This window comes from Raphanus sativus, chromosome 9 (genome assembly GCF_000801105.2).
Source record: "Raphanus sativus cultivar WK10039 chromosome 9, ASM80110v3, whole genome shotgun sequence".
Lineage (NCBI taxonomy): Eukaryota > Viridiplantae > Streptophyta > Magnoliopsida > Brassicales > Brassicaceae > Raphanus > Raphanus sativus.
Window position 1 is genome coordinate 20,712,581 of NC_079519.1, and position 24,556 is coordinate 20,737,136.

Consider the following 24,556-nt stretch of genomic DNA (forward strand, 5'->3'; position numbering starts at 1 on the left):
ACTTCTTTGTAAATCTTCTCTAACGGAAGGTTATAATAGTAAAATTGAATACATCTTTTTTTGTTTGTTCATAAGGGGGCCGTTGTAATTTCACTAAGCTTTTGGGTTACTTTTGCATTTTATTTAATTTAGGGTACAATTTTGTATTGAAAATAAAATTTTGAGTCATATTTGGCAAACCCCCCAAAACAATTTCCCACTTTTCTTAAATAAAAGCTATAGAATTACCTATATTATTAGCATATATATGACAATTAATGATTATGAATAATAAATATTTGATAAAAAAATTGTATTTTAGCTCTTTTTATTTAATTTTATATTATTAAAAGATATTAAACAATCAAATTAATTATATAATAAAAATATAGATTTTTCTTATATGTTATATTTTGAATTTTTTTAAAAGACTATAAATTATTAGAATTTCCAAAATCTCCTTTTGAAAATTTGTGATCAATGTCTTAATTTGTTTTGTTACAAAAAGATACAAATGATCATAAAATTGTATTAATATGGATTTTTGTTTATTATATATATATATGTTCAGCTAAAGACTCAAAGCAAGAAAATGAACTGCATCAATTTAGTCGTCCAGTTGAAATCCTTCAAAACGATGTTTAAAACTAAGGTTAAAGTTATTCTATTTTGGAAACAATAATAAGCTGATGGTTCTAATCCCATTTTGAAAATTTTGTAATCAATAGCTTAATTTGTTTTGTTATAACAATATACAAATGATCATAAAATTGTATTAATATGGATTTTTATTTAATTATATATATTCAACTAAAGACTTAAAGCAAGAAAATGGGTTGTATCAATTTAGTTATCCAGTTGAAACCCTTAAAAACTATGTGGAAGACTAATGTTAAAGTAATTCAATTTTGGAAACAATACTAAGCTGTTAGTTTAAACCCATTAAAAATGATTCTTAGTGATATAGTAAAGTAAAATACTTTAAAAAATTGTAGAACATGTTTTTGTAATAAAAATCCACTTGATGACAACATTACGTTTTTATAGGTATAACTAGGGTGGTAAAATTTTTAAGCTCAAATCGATTAGGTTCATCATAAATTCAAAATATATTTTAGTCCACAATTACAATTACAAATGATTAGCCCAATATATAGATGATTATATAAAAAAACATAATTGTATACATATAGCTGATTATATAAAGAAAACATAATTGTATATATATATATTAAAATAATTTAAACACATAAACATATTTAATTGGGAATTTGGCCAAACAAAACCTCAACTTTGCACGAATTGCCAAAACAAACATGAACTTTTGGGCTGGCCAAAAAAACACTAAACATTCATTGACTTTTTAATTAATTAACAATGTTTTCGTTGACTTGCCAATTTAGCACGCTGTCAGTTAACTTAACATACGTCGTTTATTGTTGGCGTGAAAGTAAAACGACGTCGTTTCAAATGAGATGAAACGACGTCGTTTTATATGATTTGAAAAATAAAAACAAGTAGCCCCCTGGATTCGAACACATGTTGGGTAGGACATATGACAAGGTATTTTACTACTAGGCTAGTGTCACTTTCAATGTACTTAGTAACATATTTAATGTTATTTGGTACTCATTGAATATAAATTTTTTTTCTAAAAACTTAAAAATATCTTTAAAATTTCAAAAAAATGAAAAAAGAAATATTTTTATAAAATTAATTTTGAAATTAAAATGAAAAAAAAATTTCTTAAAAAATAAAAATCTTTAAAATTCAATATCTAGCTTAAAAATCGAAATTTAAGAAAAAATAAAATTTTATTTTATAAAAAAAAAATTTCGATTTTTTAAGCTGGATATTGAATTTTTTAATTTTTAATTTTTAAGCAAAAAAAATTATTTTTCATTTTAATTTCAAAATTAATTTTATAAAAATATTCCTTTTTCAATTTTAAAATTTTAAAGTTATTTTTAGGTTTTTAGAAAAAAAAATTATATTCAATGAGTACCAAATAAAATTAAATATGTTAGTAAGTACATTGAAAGTGCCACTAGCCCAGTGGTAAACACCTTGTCATATGTCCTACCCAACCTGAGTTCGAATCCAGGAGGCTATTTGTTTTTATTTTTCAAATCATATAAAACGACGTCGTTTCATCTCATTTGAAACGACGTCGTTCTACTTTAATGACAACAACAAACGATGTATGTTAAATTAACTGACGGCATGCTAAGTTGGCAAGTCAACGAAAACATCTAATCTATTAAAACTGAAGTACAAATAGTAATTAACCCTGATTTTTCCACAAATATTACATACTTATGCCACTGACTTTAAAACACAGAGTTTTGCTTAATTATACACTCATTAACAAAGCCCAATCCGATTTTTTACTACAACTTAATGGGCTACGAAAATTTATTAATCTATAACTGAACCTAATTATCTTATATATAACCATCTCTAATCTCTAACCATCTCTAACCATAAAAGTAGATTTTAATATAGACATAAAATTTTATATCTTAAGAGTTTGTATAATTCATTGCCAAATTCACATATGAAAAAACTAAAATCAAAAACTAATCTTTGTCAATGATTATGTATTACATTAGATATTTCGAGAATAAACCAGTCGGTTTGTTTAGTCTATCGCCCAATTTACCTTCAATTAAAAACCATTCGGCTAGCATATTTAGTTAATTCTTAAAATAATTTAAGAATCTTTACCCAAATCTATATAAAATCTTAAATTTCAAACAAAAATTCAGGATTTATAAAAGATTTTACGCAATATATTTTGCACATATAACTAAAGCGATAATATCAATTAAAATCTTTTTAGTTACATCAACTAATTATTTCTCATGTTTTAAATTTTGTAGTTACTTAACATTAGCCCCCTACATTTAAGCTATCACGTTTAAATGTAACTAGATTTTGATCCGCGCGCCCGCGCGGATGTATTTTTGAAAAATATGTTGGTATTTATTTTCATGTCAATATCAGAGGTAGGCAAAAAAAATCTGAATCCGAAGAGCCGAATTGAAATCGATCCGAGCAAGTAGTACCAAACCCAAACCAACATTGATTAAATATCCGAATTATTCAAAATTTTGGTATTTAGAGGACCAAAACCGAATCCAATCCAAACCTAAGTATTACGGGTACCCGAATGTATCTGAAATATATTTATATCCATAATACGATATTTTTAAGTTGGTTTAAGTACTTGAAAATATATACAAATAGTCAAAAGTAAATATCTAAAATAATTAAAGTATACTTAAAATACCAAAATACTTGAAAAATTATTGATTCTCGATCCAAATATTTAAAACAAACAAATTTATATGTTAAGTTTAGGTATTCTAACATTTTTTATTATATTTTATATGTAATATATTATTTTGTTTGTAGATTTTTGAGAAAATCAAATTATTTAATGAACTTAAAAAGAAATTAAATGGGTTATCCGAACCCGGACTGAACCTCAAAGATCAAAATCGAACTCGGACCAAAATTTAGAAATATTCGAATGAGACTTGAATTTTTGACCTCAGAAACCCAAAACTCAAATTGATCTGAATCGAACCTGAATTGGTACCCGAACAACCATCCTCAGCCACTATTATACATCATATATGTGCCATCATATAGTTAATCGTATTTTATATGTATCATCATATACATAATCATATAATTAATAGTATTTTATACGTAGCATCATATAAATAATCACATATATTATATTTTAAAAACTTAATGTGAAAAATAAAAGCCAGAATTTAAGTTGGTATATGAAATTGGGCTTTGTATTGTATTTTTCTTATATATATTGAAAACATTTTTTAATAATAGTTATTGGAAAATATTTTAGTAAATATAAAATTTTGAATATACGTATATTTTGAATCAATTTTTGATATAAATAAAATTTAAATTATTATTTTGATTTGAAATATGTACATAAAGTTTAAATTTTGTTTGTGATGATTTTAGAGAAAAACGTTTTTAAGTAATTATATGGATCCGTTTTCGTATATTTTAAAATAGAGTGAGATAGATAGTTTCTGATAATATAATAAACTTTCAATTTTTCTTAGTAACATAAGCTAATTATTATTCTTTTTCATATACTGCTATCGAGTTTTTAAACAAACTTCTTTTGGAAAATGTTATCCACATTTCCAAATAAAACTATTTTTAAAAACAACTATCCAGGTTTCCAATCAAACCTTTCTTTTTAAACCGTTATCCATGTTTCCAAATAAAACTCTTTTTTTAACTTGTTATCCATGTTTTCAAACAAACTTTTTTAAAAAAAATTGTTATCCATGTTTCCAATCAAACTTATTTTTAATTCTACTATACATGTTTTCAAACAAATCTAATTTGTACTTAGTTTTAAGAATATAGGTAAAATATACATAGTTTCCCACACAGTTTTAAAAACTGGTTGAACCGGTTGGACGGGTTCCACCATTGATTCAACTATAATTCCAAGTGGATGTCCGGTTCGATTTTTCAAAACATTGTAAATATATTATGTTGAGTTAAATATATTATTAATATATTATGATGTTCTGGGACAAAATTAAAATAAATTAAATAGGTGATCAACTTACAAATATTTAAATTGATATATAGTTAAATGTATTATTAATATATTATGCTCTTTTGTAACTTTAAAATCTTTAATAGTTGATATTATTTCTTTTATATATTTTTAATTGATAAGGCTGTTTAAAAATTATAAAGAATTATGGTTAGTCAAAAGCAATTCACGTTTACCATATTCAAAGTCCTTTTTTCCTGAAAAAATCATTTCTTATATGGTTAGAGAATATTTAGGTAGATAGATAATTAATGATAATTTTAATTGGATAGTTATTACTAAAAGAAATGACACAAGTTGGTAAATAGTAAGAAAAATCAAGGGTTATTTTCCATTTGTACTTCACTTTTAATAGGATAGATTGAAAAATACTGACTGATCACGGAATCTTAGCTACGTGATAAACAAATTAGACACAAAAAATCTTTGAAAAAATTGAATAATCTACACAACTTGCTCATCAAGTTTTTTAATTAATAAATTTATATTAAATTATCATCTGATATCCAACCTTTATGTATTATGTATATTGTTAACATAATAATCCCCTACATTTAAGCTCTCACATTTAAACTGATTTCAAAATACTTTCTACTCACAGATTCATATTGTGATAATTAGAAAACTAAAGAGAAAAAATAATTGTAAATATTCGCTGCATTAAGTATATTCCTAATATACATAGAACTTCTTCATCAAGTTTTCTAATTAATATTATTTAATATTAATATTAAAATCTCATCGATATCTAACTTATTTATCTATATATACACTTCATTCAACGTTAAAGAACATCATTCACTTTTCAAAAAAATGATGACCAGTGCAATTCTCAACTCTGTCAAAAACTTGAAGCCATACATGACTGAATGGCGATCTCAAATGATATTGCTATATTCCTGACAACAAACCACTTCATTCGGTGGAAAGACCTTTCAGATGGTTTTAACCGATGAACATGTAAGTTTCAAAACACAAACAATCACTTCTTAGGTATTCATTTGTTACTGTTTAAAAACTCTTTAACTAAAACTCTATAATATAATTTAAATCACAAAAGTTTTAATATAATTTAATAAAACACGCTCAAATAAACTTAATATTCAGATATTTTACACTTTAATGTTTACATAACCAAGTAAAATTTATAGTTGTACAACAAAAATAAAAATGCATCCTCACGGTTTAAAAGGGAACACTGGACAAACTATAAAATATACATCAATCCCAAAACTCAATAAACTATGAATTAGTAACATGAATGTATAACATATTATTATGCGGAACATACACCCGTGCGGACGCACGGGTCCAAAATCTAGTTGTTAATTAATTAGAAAGTCAATGAAAGTTTAGTGTTTTTTTTGTCCGCCCAAAAGTTCATGTTTGTTTTGGCAATTCGTGCAAAGTTGAGGTTTTGTTTGGCCGAATTCCCATATTTAATTTGTCAATACTATATATTTTAAATTTTTATTATTCAATCTCACTCTGCGCAAAGCGCATGTCTTATCCTAATTTGGTAAGATACTAAGCAAAATATGAAAGTTGTCATATGCTGGAATTTTATATCGAATGTATTACTAAGAAAGTACGTATAATTTTAGACCAAAAAAAGTACGTAGAATTTAGAACCATATCGAATGAGGTGAAAATGCAACATTAAAGCGCAGAATCTTTGAGCAAAAACATGTTGGGTCATGTTCGTTTCGTGATCTGGACGCGGCATCCAGACGCAGACGCGGACCGATATTCGTTTAATGCTAAATAGAGGTTAAGTTGGACGCAGCATCCAGATATATTTTCATAACTCATCCAATAAAATCCAGTCTCAGGGATTGCGGATTTTCTAATCATCGACAAAATTCACTCTCATGGATTTTTAGTTCAACGTTTTACAGAGTTCTTTTTATTTTTTCACATGGTGCCAACATTTTTTTTTGTGAATTATACATGGTATCCCGCCTTCCCACCAAAGTGGATCCAAATTAGTCACGTGTTAGTAACCTACATTTTTGGCCCAAACATATTGGTAAAAATCCATGTTCGGAATTACGCTAGGCGCTAGTTGTATGGGAATCCGAGCCTAGTGAGTTACCGGAAAATCAGGGAGTACTCCTGGAATACATGGAGCCTAGTCTTAAATACAATTTAATATATTTATAATATGTTTAACTAATTTTAAATATGGTGACACAAACTCGTAGACATAACTATATAACTTAATACTGATAATTTTAAACAGTCTCTTTTTTATTTGTTGAACATTTAGATTATGGTGTGTTTGATACGAAAAAATCACTAAATGCAGTATTTGTTTGTTTTGGGTTTGATAGTTAATTTTAATTATTTAGTAATTAATAATTACACAAAATATGTCATTAATAACTAATAATCAACTGTGTTTCAATTTTACCCGGACTTAAAAAAAGTATAGGCGGTCAATGCAGGAATTAGGAGGGATTAGACGGTCAAAATGAGAATTAGGCGGTCTTACGGGGATTGATATCACTCAAATTATCCTAAAAAAAAAAGAGGTCGAGTTGTAGCACTTAGTGATCGAATCCATATAGAGCTAGGGCACACACTAGACTAGAGATATTAAGATTTAGTTAGGCTAATAATTTAAAAGACAGTAAATATAGTATAGCAATAGAGCAGTAAAAAAAGTAGTAAACAAGATGAACAAGATAATTGTTCAGCTTGGCAGTGAGTTGTTTGATGGAAGGAGAAATAGCTAGACTTAGGGATTTATCAATCAAGAGATTCAAAACTTCAATTCAAGGATGCTTAGGGTTTATAGATTCAATTTTAGAACTGTAATAAGCAAGTAATCCAGCTTTCACATGCAATTACTAATCAGATGCCTAAGTCTTTGTCCCGGCTATCGCACACGAACAAGGAGCAAGCATCGATCGATGCTATGGCCTGAGCGTTGATCGATACTACCTCAGACAAGCATTAACGACCTAATCGATTATGTTCAATAAAATTCCTAGACCAACTGTTGTATGCACGTAGGTATCTAATCCAGCAGAGCTCGGATTCCGTTAATTGATGGTACTTTCGTGCCTCTCAATTGTCCTATGATTCTAGGTTCAAGTAATTAGTCACACTGTAGTGCTTTTTCTAACTACTCCAGATCCTAGTATTACACTTCATTGATCCATACCGGGAAACACACTAGCAAGACTGTTAATAACCAAAATTAGCAATTTGGAAGAAAGAATATTCCATAAACAGTATGACAATATTACATATAATACCATTAACATAGATTAAGTCTTAAACCCGTGCTGAGACTAGATCATCTTTGAAGGTGTGAACCCAAACAACTCTCATCCGAGTTTCTCTATATCACCATTTGTAATGCCCCAACCCGCCCACGGCTAATGGGCCATCCACGCCCGCTCTCTCGGCCCGTGGGCCCCATCCCGTCTGACGGTCAGTCCGTTAATTTTTTCAAAGGCTAGAAATCATTGTTTACTGACCCTGAAATCACCACCCGACCTTTTCTCGTGCTTTGGCCTTACTCACACGGTATGGCGAATTACTTACCGATATTAGGCCATTCATCATTTCACTACTCCAACCCAAGCACGCTTAACTCTGGAGTTCTAAACGGATGTGTGACGGAAAAGGTAAGTCAACTTTCGTGATATAGGTAGCCAAATCAATTCTCTTAAGCCTTTTCACATATCAAAACTCGGGATATTACAATTCACCCCCTCTCAAAGAACGCAACGTCCTCGTTGCTCCCCACAACAGGTCTCAAGAAGCCTCCCAGGTGAGAACTGAGACGGCTAACCAGCTCTGATACCACTTGTAACGCCCCGACCTCCCACGGCTAATGGACTACCCACGCCCGCTCTCTCGGGCCGTGGGCTCCATCCCATCCGACGGTCGGTCGTTAATTTTTCAAGGCTCGAAATCATTGTTTACTGATCCTGCAATTACCACATGATCTTTCCCCGTGCTTTGGCCTCACTTACACGGTATCGCGAATCACTTCCCGATAAGTCACCCATCCTTCCACTACTCCAGCACAAGCACGGTTAACTCTAGAATTCTAAACGGATGTGTGACGGAAAAGGTAAGTCAACTTTGGTAACATAGGTAACCAAATCAATTTTCTTAAGCCTTTTCACATATTACAACTCGGGATGTTACACCATTATTCTTGGACTATGTTTTCTTTCGGTCCATAAGTTTGATCATGGTTTAAGTTTGTGCCCTTTTTCAAACTGAGAGTGACGAGAGTGTTTTCTGTTTTCTATTTTCTACGAGGCAAAATAAATTGGACTTATACATCATTTCTTCTTCTTTCTTTTTTGAGAAGGATTCTATTTAATACGGACTGAAAGTTACATCATTTTCTTTACAATTCATTCGTGCAATCTCCGGCATGGAATGTGTGTCCATGTTCGATGAAAAAACAATTAATCTAATTCTGTTGAATTTAGATTCAAGTGGTAAGGACCTCATCCTAACTGCTTTTCTTTGGAAACAAATAACATGGAAGCCACCATGGGATGTCATTATCAAGGAGATGGAAGAAAGTGGACAATCTCAGTTTTGGTTTCAAATCCAAATTGTGATTTGGTCATGGTGAAGCAACCGTGAAGGTACTTGATGATATTTTATTGGTTCTTCACTGATGTTTCTTTGTTGATGACGATGTTTTTAGAATCGTTGAAAATTGGCGGTCTCAGTTTTTGATCATTTTCGAAAGAATCAATATATTGGATTCATCTATGGATATCTATAGTTCTAAATTGGAATTTGGCCAATGTTATACAACAAAGGTAGTCATAAAGGAAAGTTTGGGATTTCATTGATCGTATGATTGCTGAAGGTAATCACATCGAAAATTCTATTACCGACGAAGATGGATCACAAGAAAACTTCTTCAGATTTTATTTTATCTGTTGTATTGTATTTTATTTATTTTAAACTTTCACTTGGTTTTATTATTATCTTCTTTGTAATGTTACATTTTATTATAAATAAAATAGTTGTTATAAAAAGGGCACAAACTTACAAAGAAACTCCAGAGAATCTCTCTAGTTTATCTCACGCGACTACTCATGGGAGAGGCACTCTCTTCTCCTTCTCTTCTTCAGTTGCTCTTTCACCGTCAATTTTCCTTATCACTGTTATGCTTCCGTGTAGGAAAATTCTCTGAAAAACTGTGTCCAAATTTCTTATGATTTCATGAGGCCGATTAACAAGTTTTGAGATTTAAAGACAATACGGCCGTAAATTAGTTCTTTTAGACAAAAAAAATACGTCAAATAGAAGTGAGCTTTTAGATACCTGTTCGAAACTACGTCAACAATACGGCCGTAAATTAGTTCTCGGGTGTTTGTTATATTTTTGAACTTTTCAAGCTTTTTTGGTGTTTTTCAGATACACGTTCGAGTTTTATTCGGTTTGGATAATATGATATCTAGACTAGTGCAAAACAAGATTAATTTATATAATTTCACATATCGGATTGGATTATAATTCTGGTTTTTAGATTGGTTTCTAGAAGGATGTCGAACCCATTAAAAAGATAAGAAAGCCATGATTTTGTTTAATTATAATTGATTTAGTTTTTATTCAATTAAAATAATTAAATTTCATTCAAATTTTAATGTATAATGTATAAAATATCATTGATATCAAAATTAAAAAAGCCTTGAGTATTTGAATTACTTTGTTGGTTTGAAATTACTAATTTCAGATACTTATTCAGATATTTGGTAATTATTCGGGTTCAAGTTTGCTTTTTTCGGTTTCTATGGGTTTTGGAATATTTAAAGATAACCCTTTGGGGTTTTTATCAGATTCGGATAAAGATGTTATGCCCAGATTACTAATATGATATTTTTACAGATTTATTGTTGATGTCTAGATGACTATTTAATCGATTTTAAAAGTAAAAATAAAAAGATAGAAAGAACAATATATTGTGTAAGTATGAGTGGATTAATTTTTACTTACTTAAATAATTAAATTATATTAAAATATTGATATTTTATATTTTACTTCAATATTTAGAGAAATGATTTCAAATAGCTCAAAACTATTTTTTTCTAATTAGCCCTCAAGATTCAAAAGGTAAATTAGGTTCCACTAAAGAGGTAAATCATAACTATACCCATTTTTACAAATATATAAAATAAATATATTAAATTTTTGATTTTTTAAAAAAGTTATGTTTTTCGAAAACAGGGTTTTGGAAAACAAAAATCTGTGGGAAACAGTTTTTCTTTAAAAGAGTCTATGAAGACAATTAGGAATGTGATATATTTTTGAATTTGAGTCTAGGAAGACCTTACTAAAGAAGTAAGAAATCTTCATAAAATTTAGAAATATATTGATAAACAGGCATAATATCTTCATAAAAATGAGGATAATTTCTATGAATATGATTTTAAAATATATTTTTATATGTTTTTAAGAAAACTTTTATATATTAAAGAATACCTTACTGGCCTTCCTGAATAAGTATAAAATCTTCCTAAAATTTAGAAATATATTGATAAATAGGCATAATATCGTCATAAGATTTAGGATAACTTTGATGGATGTGCATTTAAAAATAAATTCTTAAATATGTTTTCATGAACACCTTCATGAATATACTACACCAATTACTGTGTTTATGTGTATTAATAAATCTATCTTCCAAAATAAAATATTTTAAAAGCAAAATAAATTAAAATATGTTTTGGATTTTCGGACCTGCTTGAACCTAAACGTACTTAAGCCCAAGACAGTTAAAGCTAAATGGACTAACCACAATGTCTAAGTACAGCCATTTGGGACTATTATAAACAATTATTACTACTTGTCACAAAACATTCTTGTGTCATTTTATTTTATCTCCGTAAATCAAGATGACTGGTCAGAGAGAAAAGCTTATCTTGTGAGTTATCTCTCTCTCTCTCTCTCTCTCTCTCTCTCTCTCTCTCTCTCTCTCTCTCTCTTCTCTCTCTCTCTCTCTCTCTCTCTCTCTCTCTCTCTCTCTTTCTCACACACACTCTCAGTGATCTCAGATATTGAAAATGAAGTTTCCTGCAACATTTTTAATTTAACTAATTCCTGTGACGTTACTGACACATAAAATCTTCGTGTCTCACAATCTAACATAATATTGTCAGGATTTGAGGAAGAAATAGATTGGTGCTTTGTTAAATTCTGCTGAATCGAAATTGAGCTTTTAAAAGTAGTTTCACAAATTTACCAAGGAAATGTAGTTTCACAGTCTTTTAGATATATCTGCTGAATTTAGGGGTTTAAGCCTTTTCCACAATCTTAATTAGATTTTGTGACCACTGAAACAGCTATTACGAGTATGTACAAAAACAGTAGGGCACATTTATTTCCCTTGAAATTCTGCATGTATACATGATGAAGCTAGAGGTTAGATGCCTCATAATGGAGTTTGTGGCTAATATTTACCTCGAATATTATAACTCCCAGTATGAAAAATTAGGGTTTTGTAGAAACTTTTTTTCTTTTTTAAATTATAATGTTCTGATGCATCGTCATAACTACAAGTGACTGTCTTAAGCGATAACTTTCAGTTTGAGAAATCTTTGTAATCTAATGATATTCAATGTGTTATGGTTCCAAAAGCAAACCCATACATTATAGAATCACAAGAAAAACCTATAGAACAAGAAGTCCTTCTCTTATTCAATATATCAAAGCACAACACAAAATCTTAAATCACAAAACTCACACATATGTCATTCCATCGACATATCATTATATAGGACTCATAAAGTCCTAACACCACACGATAAAGGTAAATCAACAACTACCTAAACACTTAAGACTTATGCTTATCACAATTGGAAATAGCTTTATCTCCAAGTCATTCAAGCTTATCAACATTCTCCCCCTTAAGCTTGATCTTCTCATCACTCACATCTTCAACTCCAATCAGATCCCTCATCTCTTTGAACCTCAACCTTCCAAGTGACTTAGTAAGGATATCTGCTCTCTGTAACACGCCAGCTACATGTTCAACCTCGATCATTTCATTCTCGACGCATTCCCGTATAAAATGGAATCTCCTATGTATATGCTTGCTTCTCCCGTGAAATACAGAGTTCTTAGTAAGCGCGATTGCAGACTTGTTGTCAACCTTTATAAGCACCTTCTTGCTTTCTTCTCCCACAGCTTCACTCAACAGTTCTTGTAGCCACACCGCCTGTTTAGCAGCTTCTGTTGCGGCCATGAATTCGGCCTCACATGAAGAAAGAGCCACGACTTCCTGCTTGGTTGAGCACCACGTGATGGGGCTTTGTCCAAGATAGAAGATGTGCCCTGTGGTACTTTTACCATCGTCCTCGTCTACATTGTGTGACACATCACTAAAGCCAGTTAACTTCGTCCCTTTGCCTTGCGAGTAGCACAAACCAAGTGAACATCTACCACGAAGATAACGTAGAATCTGCTTCAAAGTTGCTCCGTGAGACGTCCTAGGATCCTGCATAAAACGGCTAAGAACGCCAACTGCAAAAGACAAGTCTGGACGAGTGTGAAGTAAATAGCCGCAGACATCCAATTGTACGACGATATATCTTTTCATCAATCTTCTCTTCATCTGTAGCTTTAGAGAACTTGGCGTTTAACTCCATTGGAACGTGAGTTAAGTTGCAAGAACTCATTACGGCTTCTTCAAGTATCCTTTGTGCATATCTCTCTTGCTTAAGTATAATTATATCGTTGAGTTGCAACACCTCAATACCTAAGTAATATGTTAGTTTCCAGAGATCACTCATCTCAAACTTAGCAGCCATGTTAAGCTTAAAAGCTTGTATTGATTTCAGTGATGAACCGGTGACTAGAAGGTCATCCACATAAACCACAATAATCAGGAGCTCCCCGTTTTCCTCTTTGCGATACAGAGAAGGCTCCTTCGAGCATCTGTGAAACTTCAAGCCACGTAGTATTTGATTTAGCTTTATGTTCCAGGCTCTAGGAGCTTGTCGTAGACCGTAGAGAGCCTTCCTTAGCTTATATACTTTGTGCTCTTCTCCTGCAACAATAAAACCCTCAGGTTGTGTCACAAATACTTCTTCCTTTAGCTCTCCGTGAAGAAACGCGGTCTTTACATCTAGATGATGTATCTCCCAACTGTGTGATCCTGCAAGCCCTATGATCAACCTTATAGTTTCAATCCGTGCTACCGGAGCGAATACCTCATCGTAGTCCACACCGTGACGCTGGACATAGCCTTTAGCCACCAAACGAGCTTTATACTTACTGATCGTTCCATCTGCATTACGTTTTATTTTAAAGACCCACTTCAAACCGATTGGCTTCACTCCTGCTGGTAGTTCGACAAGGTCCCAAGTGTTGTTCTTCTCAATTGAGTAAATCTCATCCTTGCAGGCATTGATCCATACGTCCAGCTTTGCAGCTTCCTTAAAGTCCCACGGTTCGTCATTAATAAGCAGTAGTAGTTGCTCACCTTCAACTTCGGCTAAGAGTACATAGTCATTAAGATGTATAGGGGTTTTAGAAACTCTTGTCGTTCTTCTTAACACATGCTCGTCTTGTTCCTGCTCTTCTTCCACTTCGGTTCCGTTATCTTCATCAGATTCCTCATCGGTCAAACCAACATCATCAATATCCTCTGTTTTATCCTCTGTTTTGTCACTGATCCTCCGAATATGAACATCAAATTCTCCAGCCCTGACATCACTGCTTTTCTTGTTCCAGGACCACTCTTTTCCTTCTTCAAATATAACATCACGACTCACGACTATACGTTTGCTAACGGGGTCGTATAGTCGATATGACTTTGATCCCGGCTCTGTTCCTAAATGGACTAGAGTTCTGGATCTATCGTCAAGTTTCTTCCTCCCAGGTGTTTCTGTTCGCGCATGACATACGCATCCAAATACTTTAAGGTGAGATAGGTTTGGTTTTCTATCCCTCAAAGCTTCATAAGGTGTTACTCCATGAAGTGATCGTGTGGCGACTCTATTGATTAAATAAGTTGTGTGTCTGACCGCTTCTCCCCAGAACTCATTGGGCACACTCATCCCCTTCAGAATGCTTCTTGTCATCTCCAGTAATGTTCGGTTCCGGCGCTCCACTACTCCGTTCTGCTGTGGTGAGTAAGGAGCCGTCAAGTGTCATTTGATCCCGTTCTGATCGCAATAAGCAGTGAACTCGTGACTTGTGAATTCTCCTCCTCTATCTGTCCTTAAGGTTTGCAACTTGGTTCTGGTCTCTTGTTCAACCAACGTCTTAAACCTCTTAAACTTTTCAAACGCCTCACTTTTCTCTTGCAAGAGTATAGTCCACATATAACGTGTATGATCGTCTATGAGGACGAAAACATACCGCTTGTGAGCCGGTGTTGGAGGAGTAATAGGTCCACATAGATCTGCATGCACAAGTTCTAGAGGTTTTGATGCTCGGTAAGAAGTTTCTTGAGGAAAGGGTTGCCTGGTTTGCTTTCCCCGTAGACAAGTTACACAAGGATCAGTGTTTTGTCCGTCGTTTGTAACTCCAGACACGAGTTCTTTACTAATCATCATTCGCATTGTCTCCTTGTTGATGTGGCCAAGGCGAGAGTGCCATACTGCAGGATCCTTGCAGTTCTTCACCATTAAGCACTGATGTTGATCAACTATCAACTTGACTTTGTATAAACGATTCATTGATCTTGTTGTTTTGACCATAAGCTTTCCGTGTCTGTCAAGAAGACTCAAGACGTCATCTTTCATACGTATCTCACAACCTCCTTCTGTAGCTTGTCCCAAACTAAAGATATTACTCTTTAGTGCAGGTATATAGTATACATTCTTCAATATCTTATTTTCACCATTATTGACTATGAAACGGACAGAGCCTTTTCCCAATATGTCAATCTTTGAATCGTCCCCAAAACGCACCTTCCCGGTGACCGTCTCGTCTAGCTCAAAAAAGAACAAACGGTTTCCACTCATGTGGTTACTAGCACCGTTGTCTAAATACCAAACATCACTGGTATCTGACTCTGTTTCGAAGGCTTGAGGGTTAACCTTCCTTTCGTTTAAGTAAACTATCTCGTTCATCATCAAAGTATCAGCTTCATGTGTCTCGTCATCCTTTTTCTCAATGGTCTCTTGGAGCTTTAGCTGTTTTTCAGGACAATCTGTGGCGTAATGGCCAAGTTTATCACATCTGAAACAGGTAATGTGTGATAAATCACCTCCACGACCTTGCCTATAAGCATCTCTTTGTTGTTGGAACGAGCTAAAGCGACCACGACCTCTTCCTCGACTGCTAAGTCTTCCACCGCGTCCTCGTCCACGACCATAGCTTTCGTTGCCTGATTCACTATTGGTATACATCAATTTTCCGGTATCATCATGTGTATCATCATCATCATCGGCCACCCTCTCTTCAAACGCTTTTAGTCTTCCTATAATGTCTTCGAAACCTGTTTTCTTAAGATCAAGCATTTGTTCAAGGGAAGCAACCATATGAATGTATTTCTTCCTTGGCAAACACTTTAAGAATTTCTTAACAAGCTTCGACTCCTCTATTGTTTCTCCCAAAGCTGCAGATTTTGAAGAAATCTCAGATAACTTGCCAGCAAAGGTATCGATTGAATCATCTTCTTTCATCTTAAGTTTGTCAAATTCCGATGTTAGGGTTTGCAACCTAGCTTCTTGTACTCTCTCAGCTCCCACATGCCTTGTTTTTATTGCATCCCACAATGCTTTTGCAGTGTTGCAGTTGCCGATTTGTATGATCAAGGCTTCCGGGATGGACTGGAAAAGTAGTGCGATTGCCAGGTTATTTTTCTTCTCGTCGTTAGTTCCAGGGTCTACTGCATCCCAAACTTCGCTGACTTTCAATGCTATCTTGATCCTCATGGTCCAGACGGCGTAATTAGTAGACGTTAACATCGGGTATTTGATAGAAGGTCGTCCATCTTCTTTGTGTAGAACGATTGCATCTTTAGCATCTCCCATGATCGTATGCAGGTTAAAGGATTCTTTTTGTTTGGCTCTGATACCAAATATAGAATCACAAGAAAAACCTATAGAACAAGAAGTCCTTCTCTTATTCAATATATCAAAGCACAACACAAAGTCTTAAATCACAAAACTCACACATATGTCATTCCATCGACATATCATTATATAGGACTCATAAAGTCCTAACACCACACGATAAAGGTAAATCAACAACTACCTAAACACTTAAGACTTATGCTTATCACAATTGGAAATAGCTTTATCTCCAAGTCATTCAAGCTTATCAACATACATGAGTTCGTTGGTTTAACATTGTTTATCCAAATGTGTATATATATAGGTCGAAGGAAGATGTCAACAACAACAACAACAACAACAATGGGACTTGGAGTAATTCAGTTCCTACTTTTTCTGACCTTCCATCATGCCTTTTGGAATTGATACTGTCATTTCTTTTGTTAAAAGATAACATTAGTGCATCTGCTGTCTGCAAGGCATGGCGTACGGCCGCTGAGTATGTTCGGGTTGTTGAAAAGCATCCGTGGGTTATCTACATTCCTCTCTGTGGCACCTTGATTGATCTCTTCGATCCTTTACCGTGGAAAAGGTACACACTGAATCTTCCCGAGATGGATGGAAGCTTTGTTTGTTACTCGAAAGATGGCTGGTTGCTTATGCGCAGAACAAACCTTGTGGACTTGTTCTTCTTCAATCCGTACACTCGGGAGCTCATAACATTGCCAAAGTATAACTCGCAATTTCAGAAGATTGCTTTCTCTTCTGCCCCTACATCGGGTACTTGTGTGTCAGTCACGTTAAATTTTTCGTTGAAATATCTCCTGTCCATAAGAATTTGCTATCCTGGAGCAACTGAGTGGATTACTATGGAATTTCCTTTCTCCCTTGATTTTGACCCCTTTAGGCATAGCAACCTCATCTATGCCAATGATCACTTTTTTTATTTTACGGGAGGAATTTTATTTGAATTTGACCCAGCTACCCGCACACTGAATCATCAAGCCTGGGATGAATATAGACGTCCCCATGGGAGGTTTTTTTACTTGATGGAGCAGAAAGGAGAGCTCTTTCTCATGTATGCGTGTGGAAGCGTTACACCAAAGGTGTATAAATTATCTTCTTCGAAATGGGAGGAGATAAGTAGTGCTACTTTTGACGGGTTAACAATCTTTGCAAGTCGCTACTCCTCTGTGACGAGAATGGATGTTTTAGGGTTGAGGAACAGTGTTTATTTAGCGAAGTATGGTTCATATGGCATGCAATGTGAATTCTACTCGTTTCGTGAAGGTAGGCTTCTAAAACCATTAATAGTATCACAAATGCTGGATGAGCCAAACTTTGTTGAGGGTCTTTGGATCGAACCACCACCGTGCAAGGATGTTTTAGATTTTAAGCTAAGAAAAGGGAAGGCAAAGGTAACTATTGCGCTTTGAGGTTTTGTTATAGTTTTATATATGCATTGATCATTGCATGTGCGAAAACATAAAGACTACACTTTCAAACTTTGACATTCGGAGATGTGAAATTTTAGCATATGTTTAAATTTCAAATTGTTGTATTATTTTGTCATATGGTGATTTTCAGACAATTCACTTTGTTTATATAAAGCTCCTCAATGTCTTTTCTGATATGTAAAAGGTGTGTATATCATAGAATAATAAAAAGTTCACTTAGCAAAAAAATAAAAAAGAATAACAAGTTCTAATATAAAAAGTACAGTACATATAGTTCCAAACTTCATCATGGAAGTAATATTTTCTCCTGCATCTGCAACTATTAAATATAATAATCTATATAGTATTTATTATGGAAGTAATATTTAATGTCATCTGAGAAGTGAAGTGTGTATCTCATCCTTGCGGATTCAATTCGGCGTTATTATTATTACATATTTTATTGTGCATTAAATTTGAATGATCAGGTCGTTGGGACCTTTGCCGGAGACCAGTAATTTCTTCGATTTTACATCTAAGATTTTAGTGTAAATTTTAATTTAATTTTATTTTTGTACTTAAGAGTTCTCTTCTTTCTTACCACACATCTTTAAATCTTTCAAGTTTAAACAAATTCAATAATAAAATTCTCTTGGAAAAAAGTGAAGAATGTGTTTAACTAATGCACCATTGTTGTTTTTTTTTCAGAATTCAGGGATATTATAAAATTTAGGGAAATTGCACTCAACAACCATCAAACAAAAGATAATTCACTAAGTATCTAAAAAAATTCTCACCTATACAACTTACCTCTTATACATAATATAGTCATATTGCCCTCAGATGCAACCTGTAAAACCTGCAAGAACAAAAAAAAAAAATAGATTAATAATAATAATAATAAATCTGAAAAGTAATTTATGGTTACAATTGATGCACATTTCTTCTCTTCTTCTTCCTCTTTCTACAAAATCTCTGTTTCTTCTTCATACGTACAAACACACACCACATCATCTCAAAGCAAGGAAGAAACAAAGATTATGGGCTTACAAAATTGAGTTTGGGAGAAGATGGCACCGTAGAAGATGGCGCTAATGGTAAAAGAAAATGTCACTGTGTCGGAAAAAGAAGAAAAGATAAAGATGATCTTTATATGGTGGTGAAGAATAACGACTGTGAACGAAGTGAAGATGTATCAACACGTTTAGAAAAAGAAGAATTGAAGAAGATGAACTCGCCGACTATACTATATTCGGTGAACGAAATAGTATAGTAGATATTCTTTAATGTAGCTATTTATGTAAGGTTACCATACTATTTGTGACATATTTCTATACTACTTAAAAATGTAATAATTTGGTGACTATCAATATTTGAAAACGGGAGAAACTGCTTATATCTCGGATGTGGGTTGACATTTACGGGTTATGGTATAGTTTTATCATCTGGATTGAGTTTCTCTAACTCACCCTCGTTACTATGTTACTTGTATTAGTGTTACGACCCCATCTAATATACTATATTCACCATGTTGTATACTATAACCACCATCTAAATGTACTATACTATATCCACTATGTAGGTATTATGAACCTAGTGAATGTTATTATTTGAAAATGGGAGAAACTGTTTATATCTCGGATGTGGGTTGACATATTTACTGAAAACAATAAACCGTATGTGGTTTGTAAGTGCGTGATGTGGCCTCATATAATTTGGATGATGTGGTTTGTATGTGTGTGATGTAGCCTTATTATTAACCATATTTAACCAAGGCGATGTGGCTTTCTTTGATTCACATGTTTGCGGAGTATTTAGAAGAAGAAAAAAATATAATCTCAGAGATTCATAATGGTGATTATTTTTTACTTTAGAAAAAAAAAGACATGTCATATCCTCTCTTACTTTAACCGGTAACTTGCAACTGAAATGGTCATTACCTAAAGAAAGGAGTGCTAAATGATAGTTACTTAATTGTGTTAAAATCAGTGTTAAATATTTATTTTTTGATCAGAATTTGGTTATTTAGAAAATTCATCCTAAAATTTAACACCAAAATATTAATTGTGTTTAATTTCAAAAAAAAAATATTAATTGTGTGGAGGGACTTCAATCACTTTGGTTTAGGAAAAATAGACAACATGACTAATATAATGCATACAGTTCCAACTCCGTACATGTAATTTTTGCAGTTGTAAGTGAATCAATTTTAACCCATTTATTATTATAGTTCTTTTAGATTATGAGTAAGTCTTATGATCTTATCTGTGTTCGGATATGAGATATCCATTCAGATTAAGTTCAATTTTATTCAGATTTCAGAGGTTTTTGGAGTATAGATTATGAGCTTCACTTATGTATATATTCATTATAGAACTGTTCTCAATTCGAACTTTTCGAATTTTTGTGAGTTCGGTTCGGGTTTGAATATCCATTTTTTTTTGTTGAGGGTTTGAATATCCATTTATATTAGTAAAAACTTTTTAAAATCTATAATTGCCTAAAATTTTAAAAACGAAAAAATTATGTAGCATACAAAACATGAGTTATGATGAAATACCAAATATATATGTATCTGTATATATATTAAATGATATTTATTTATTTATTCATATTGTGTATAATTATTTTTAGATATTTATATAGATCTTTGAATATTTTGAATACTTATTTGAGAACAGTTATGGATTTGGTAGGAGTTTGTCAGAAAAGTTAAAGTTTTTTCTTGAGATTCCAGTCAGATATTAAAACAAAAAACCCTAAATACAATAAACAAAACCCATTAGAATATTTATATTACATTTAGCTCGGTTTTATTTTTGGTTTAATTTTTTTGAGTCTGTTCGCTTTATATTTTTGGTTCATATTTTTTTTGCTTGCCTCTAATTTTGAGATTGAAAGTAAAAATTAACCATATATAAAGGTTATCCTAATAAATTACTTACTGCCTCAGAGAATAATTTAGTTGTTCTTATTAAATTATTTAGTATCTCATAACTTCATTTGCTATTTCATGATGTTTTGCACAAGAAGGCGAGAAATATCATTGTCACTGTTCCTTCTAGTATATATCTATATATGATAAAGGTTTAAACCCAAGATTATTTAAATAAATAATATATGTTGTTTGTAAAAAGTCATAAATAATGTAAAAGATAAAACGCTTGGAGCTTTGCGTCAGCTTTATAGCGTTTGGTAGTTTTTACAAACTAGCGTTAGCGTTTGCTACAGAACTCCAGTCGTGACGTTTGGTCTATTATAAATCTGTTATAAGTACTAGTCACAAAACATTCGTGTGTCAAAAGAAAAAAAATCTTGTGTCATTTTATCTTATCGCCGTAAATAAAGATGACTGGTCGGACAGGAAAACTTATCTTGTGAGTTATCTCTCTCTCTTTGTCATACACACTCTGACTCTCTCAATAATCTCTTAGATTGAAAATGAAGGTTCCTGCGATGTTATTAGTACATTATCTTCGTGTCTCACAATCTAACATAGTATTTTCAGGATTTGAGGAAGCAGTTAGATTTTGTTATTTGTTAATTTCGGCTGAATCTGAGTTGGAGCTTTTATATGTAGTTTCACAATTATTCAGAAATACCTGCTCAATTTAGGGTTTTAAGACATATCCACAATCTTAAGTGGAGTTCGTGACCACTGAATTTCCTGTAAAGATAATTACGCCCATTATGAAAGAGTTAGGGCTTTTACGGTTACGTAAAAACCAGTAGGGCACATTCAGCATTCGTTATAATGGAGCTTATTGGTCAGATATGGCTCATAATAGAGTTGTGGCAAATGTTTACATCAATATTTTATAACTCCCACTATGAAAATTAGGGCTTTTTATAAACTTGTAGGATTTATTGATCTGATGCATGTCATAACTGGTAGTGACTGTCTTAAATTAACGATTACTTTCAAGGGCTTATTTGCCAACTAGTTATAAGACCTTGATTGGTAAAGCATTATGCTACATTATCCGATTAACATTTGTTAGTAAAGCATTTAGAAAATCATTTAATAAATGCTAATGCTTTCCAAATGCTTTTCGGCAAATGCTTTCATTTGAATCATTTAGAAAAGCATTTGCATTTATAAATTATAAATTTAAGAAAAATATATAATTAGTTCATTTATTTTATTTAATAATATCATAAACTTATTTTTATATCCCAAAATGACATTTTGATTTCTAAAACAAATTTACAATATAAATATCTTTTTTGAAAAATAATATTTCACATTTAATATATAACATAATTATATTTTAAAATGTAAAATATTATTTTTAAAATATTTTAATTGTAAAATTTATTTTTAAAATAATATTTTTTATATAAACAAAATTTTGAAATTAGTAAATAAAATAAATTAATTATATACCTTTTGTTTTTATAATAGAAATATATTCATTATAAATAAATATATTATACATTATATACTAACTTTTATAATAATTTTAAATAGCATGTTCATACTGCTCTACCATTCAATTATTAAACAATTTAGCAAAAGCATACAGCTTCTGCAGCATAATGCTTCTATAACATATTGATACTGCTTTATTATCTGCTTTGCTAATCAGGACCTTAGAAGATAAATAAGTTGAGTGGCAATGATTTTGACATAATAAAGAAACTAACATTTACACCATAATTCTTCCGGTTATATCCTTCCTCTTAACCATTACCTGGTAAAAATGAGCTTTGTGTGTCTACATAATCCATTTAATATATGGTCAAGTGTATCTAAACTATTTTATACGAAAGAAGAAGGAATCATCCACGTCATATAGCTCCATTCCACATATATGTACTGAATGCTCTATTCCACATGTACAAAGTAGTATATGATTATAACTCCATTCATAATTCTTAAATATTAAATATTATCTCAATCTTTAAATTCTAAACCTTAAACTCTAATCATTAAAACCAAATCCAAATATAAACTATACATTTATTAACCACATACATATGCACCGGATATTCTATTCCATATCACTGAAATAGTATAAGAATATAACTCTACATACATCTTTTAAATACTAAACATATCCCAACTCTAGTTAGCCTTAATCCCACCACAACCCCTAAATATTAAACCCTAAATTCTAATCAGTAAACCCTAAACCCAAATATAAACCCTAAACCCAAATATAGACTCTAAACCCAAATAAATAACATAGTACATATTGGTGAAATTATAAAATGTTTGTGATTACATGTAAAAAGTTAAGGCTGACCCCAACCATACCCTTTCATCTTTTAAATACTAAACCTTAATCTCTAATCACTAAACCCTAACCCAAATATGGATCATAGACCCAAATATGAAAATTTAAAAGTACATAATATTATGTAATATTAAATTATATTATGTAATAACAAACTATACAATATAGATCACAATATGATCTTTACAGATTAAAAACATGTTAAGATAGTTAGAATATAATATAATAAAACTACAAAATATATTTCTAAACAAAATAGAACACTTTTTAGTAACCGTCAAATAGAATAGAACATGATAAAATAGTATAGTAACAGAATCAAACGCCTAACAAAATACGGAAAAAAACACATTGTTTACATTTCTATTCTATTTGCATATAATAGAATGAAATACAATAACAAAAACTGTTCATCTTCTTCCACATACAACATCAAGGTATGATTGTCATTCTCGTGTATTGAAGCCACAAGTGCATTCCTTAAATATTGGTGAACTTAACTACTTCCTAGGGATAAAAGTTTCTCTCTCTAAAGCGAAAATCTTCTGATCTCAAAAGAAGTACATACTTTATGTAATGTTGATATATCATGGTTTTTATGAGTTTCTTACCATGTTATAAATCTTATTTAGAGTATTTAATGTGGTTTCAAGTCATTTTAGAGTCATTGCAGGTTTAGGTACGTTTTAGACAAGAATGGAGAATCTAGTTAGTGTGAGTATGTTCCCCTTTCTCTTTCCTTCAAGGTAAAAATAAAACAGTTCAAAAGGATAAATGATAAATGCAAAAAAAAAAAAGTGAATCAGGTTCTTAGTGGCAACCACCATTAGTGCTTGTGTCATGGAAGCATGTCCAATAAAGAAATAAAAAATAAAAGATACACTACAATCAATATAAAAAATAAAATGATACCCTGCAAAGTAGAGAGAAATCGATTAAGTGAAACGAGAAAATAGAGAGGAAAAAATCGAAATAACACTGTCGTGTGATCATAAATCTGAATGCGTAAGAGTCTATGTGTCTTGTGATCGATATCCCCTTGATGAGACTGCACCTTATGCTCTTTTGATACGCGTCATTCTGATGAACAACCTGATGGACACAAGTATTGCTACTAGAGCAATGTTTCTTCAAAGTCAATTCCCTCGATCTGGGAGTATCCTTAAGCAACTAGCATTGACTTGTTCCTGACAAAAACACCATTCTCATCAATATTTTTCTTGAAAATTTATTTGGTTACCACAATGTTTTTATTTGTCGACTTCTCTAAAAGTTCTCATACTTCATATC

General features: G+C 31.9%; 1 protein-coding gene across 1 annotated transcript; it reads left to right on the forward strand.

The window, feature by feature from the left end:
• Positions 1-11,453: 11,453 nt before the first annotated feature.
• On the forward strand, positions 11,454-18,026 carry LOC108824949 (F-box protein At4g00893-like). The gene is made up of 2 exons (XM_056994882.1): positions 11,454-11,507; positions 16,916-18,026. The coding sequence occupies exons 1-2, from the start codon at positions 11,479-11,481 to the stop codon at positions 18,024-18,026; spliced, it is 1,140 nt and encodes a 379-aa protein (XP_056850862.1). The 5' UTR covers positions 11,454-11,478.
• The last annotated feature ends 6,530 nt before the right edge of the window (positions 18,027-24,556 follow it).

What these genes read in the sequence shown, in the direction of transcription:
- LOC108824949 (XM_056994882.1), top strand. Translation starts at nt 11,479, where the DNA reads ATGACTGGTCAGAGAGAAAAGCTTATCTT. An exon ending in CAGAGAGAAAAGCTTATCTT is followed by an intron (nt 11,508 to 16,915) that starts GTGAGTTATCTC and finishes GTATATATATAG; the next exon opens with GTCGAAGGAAGATGTCAACA.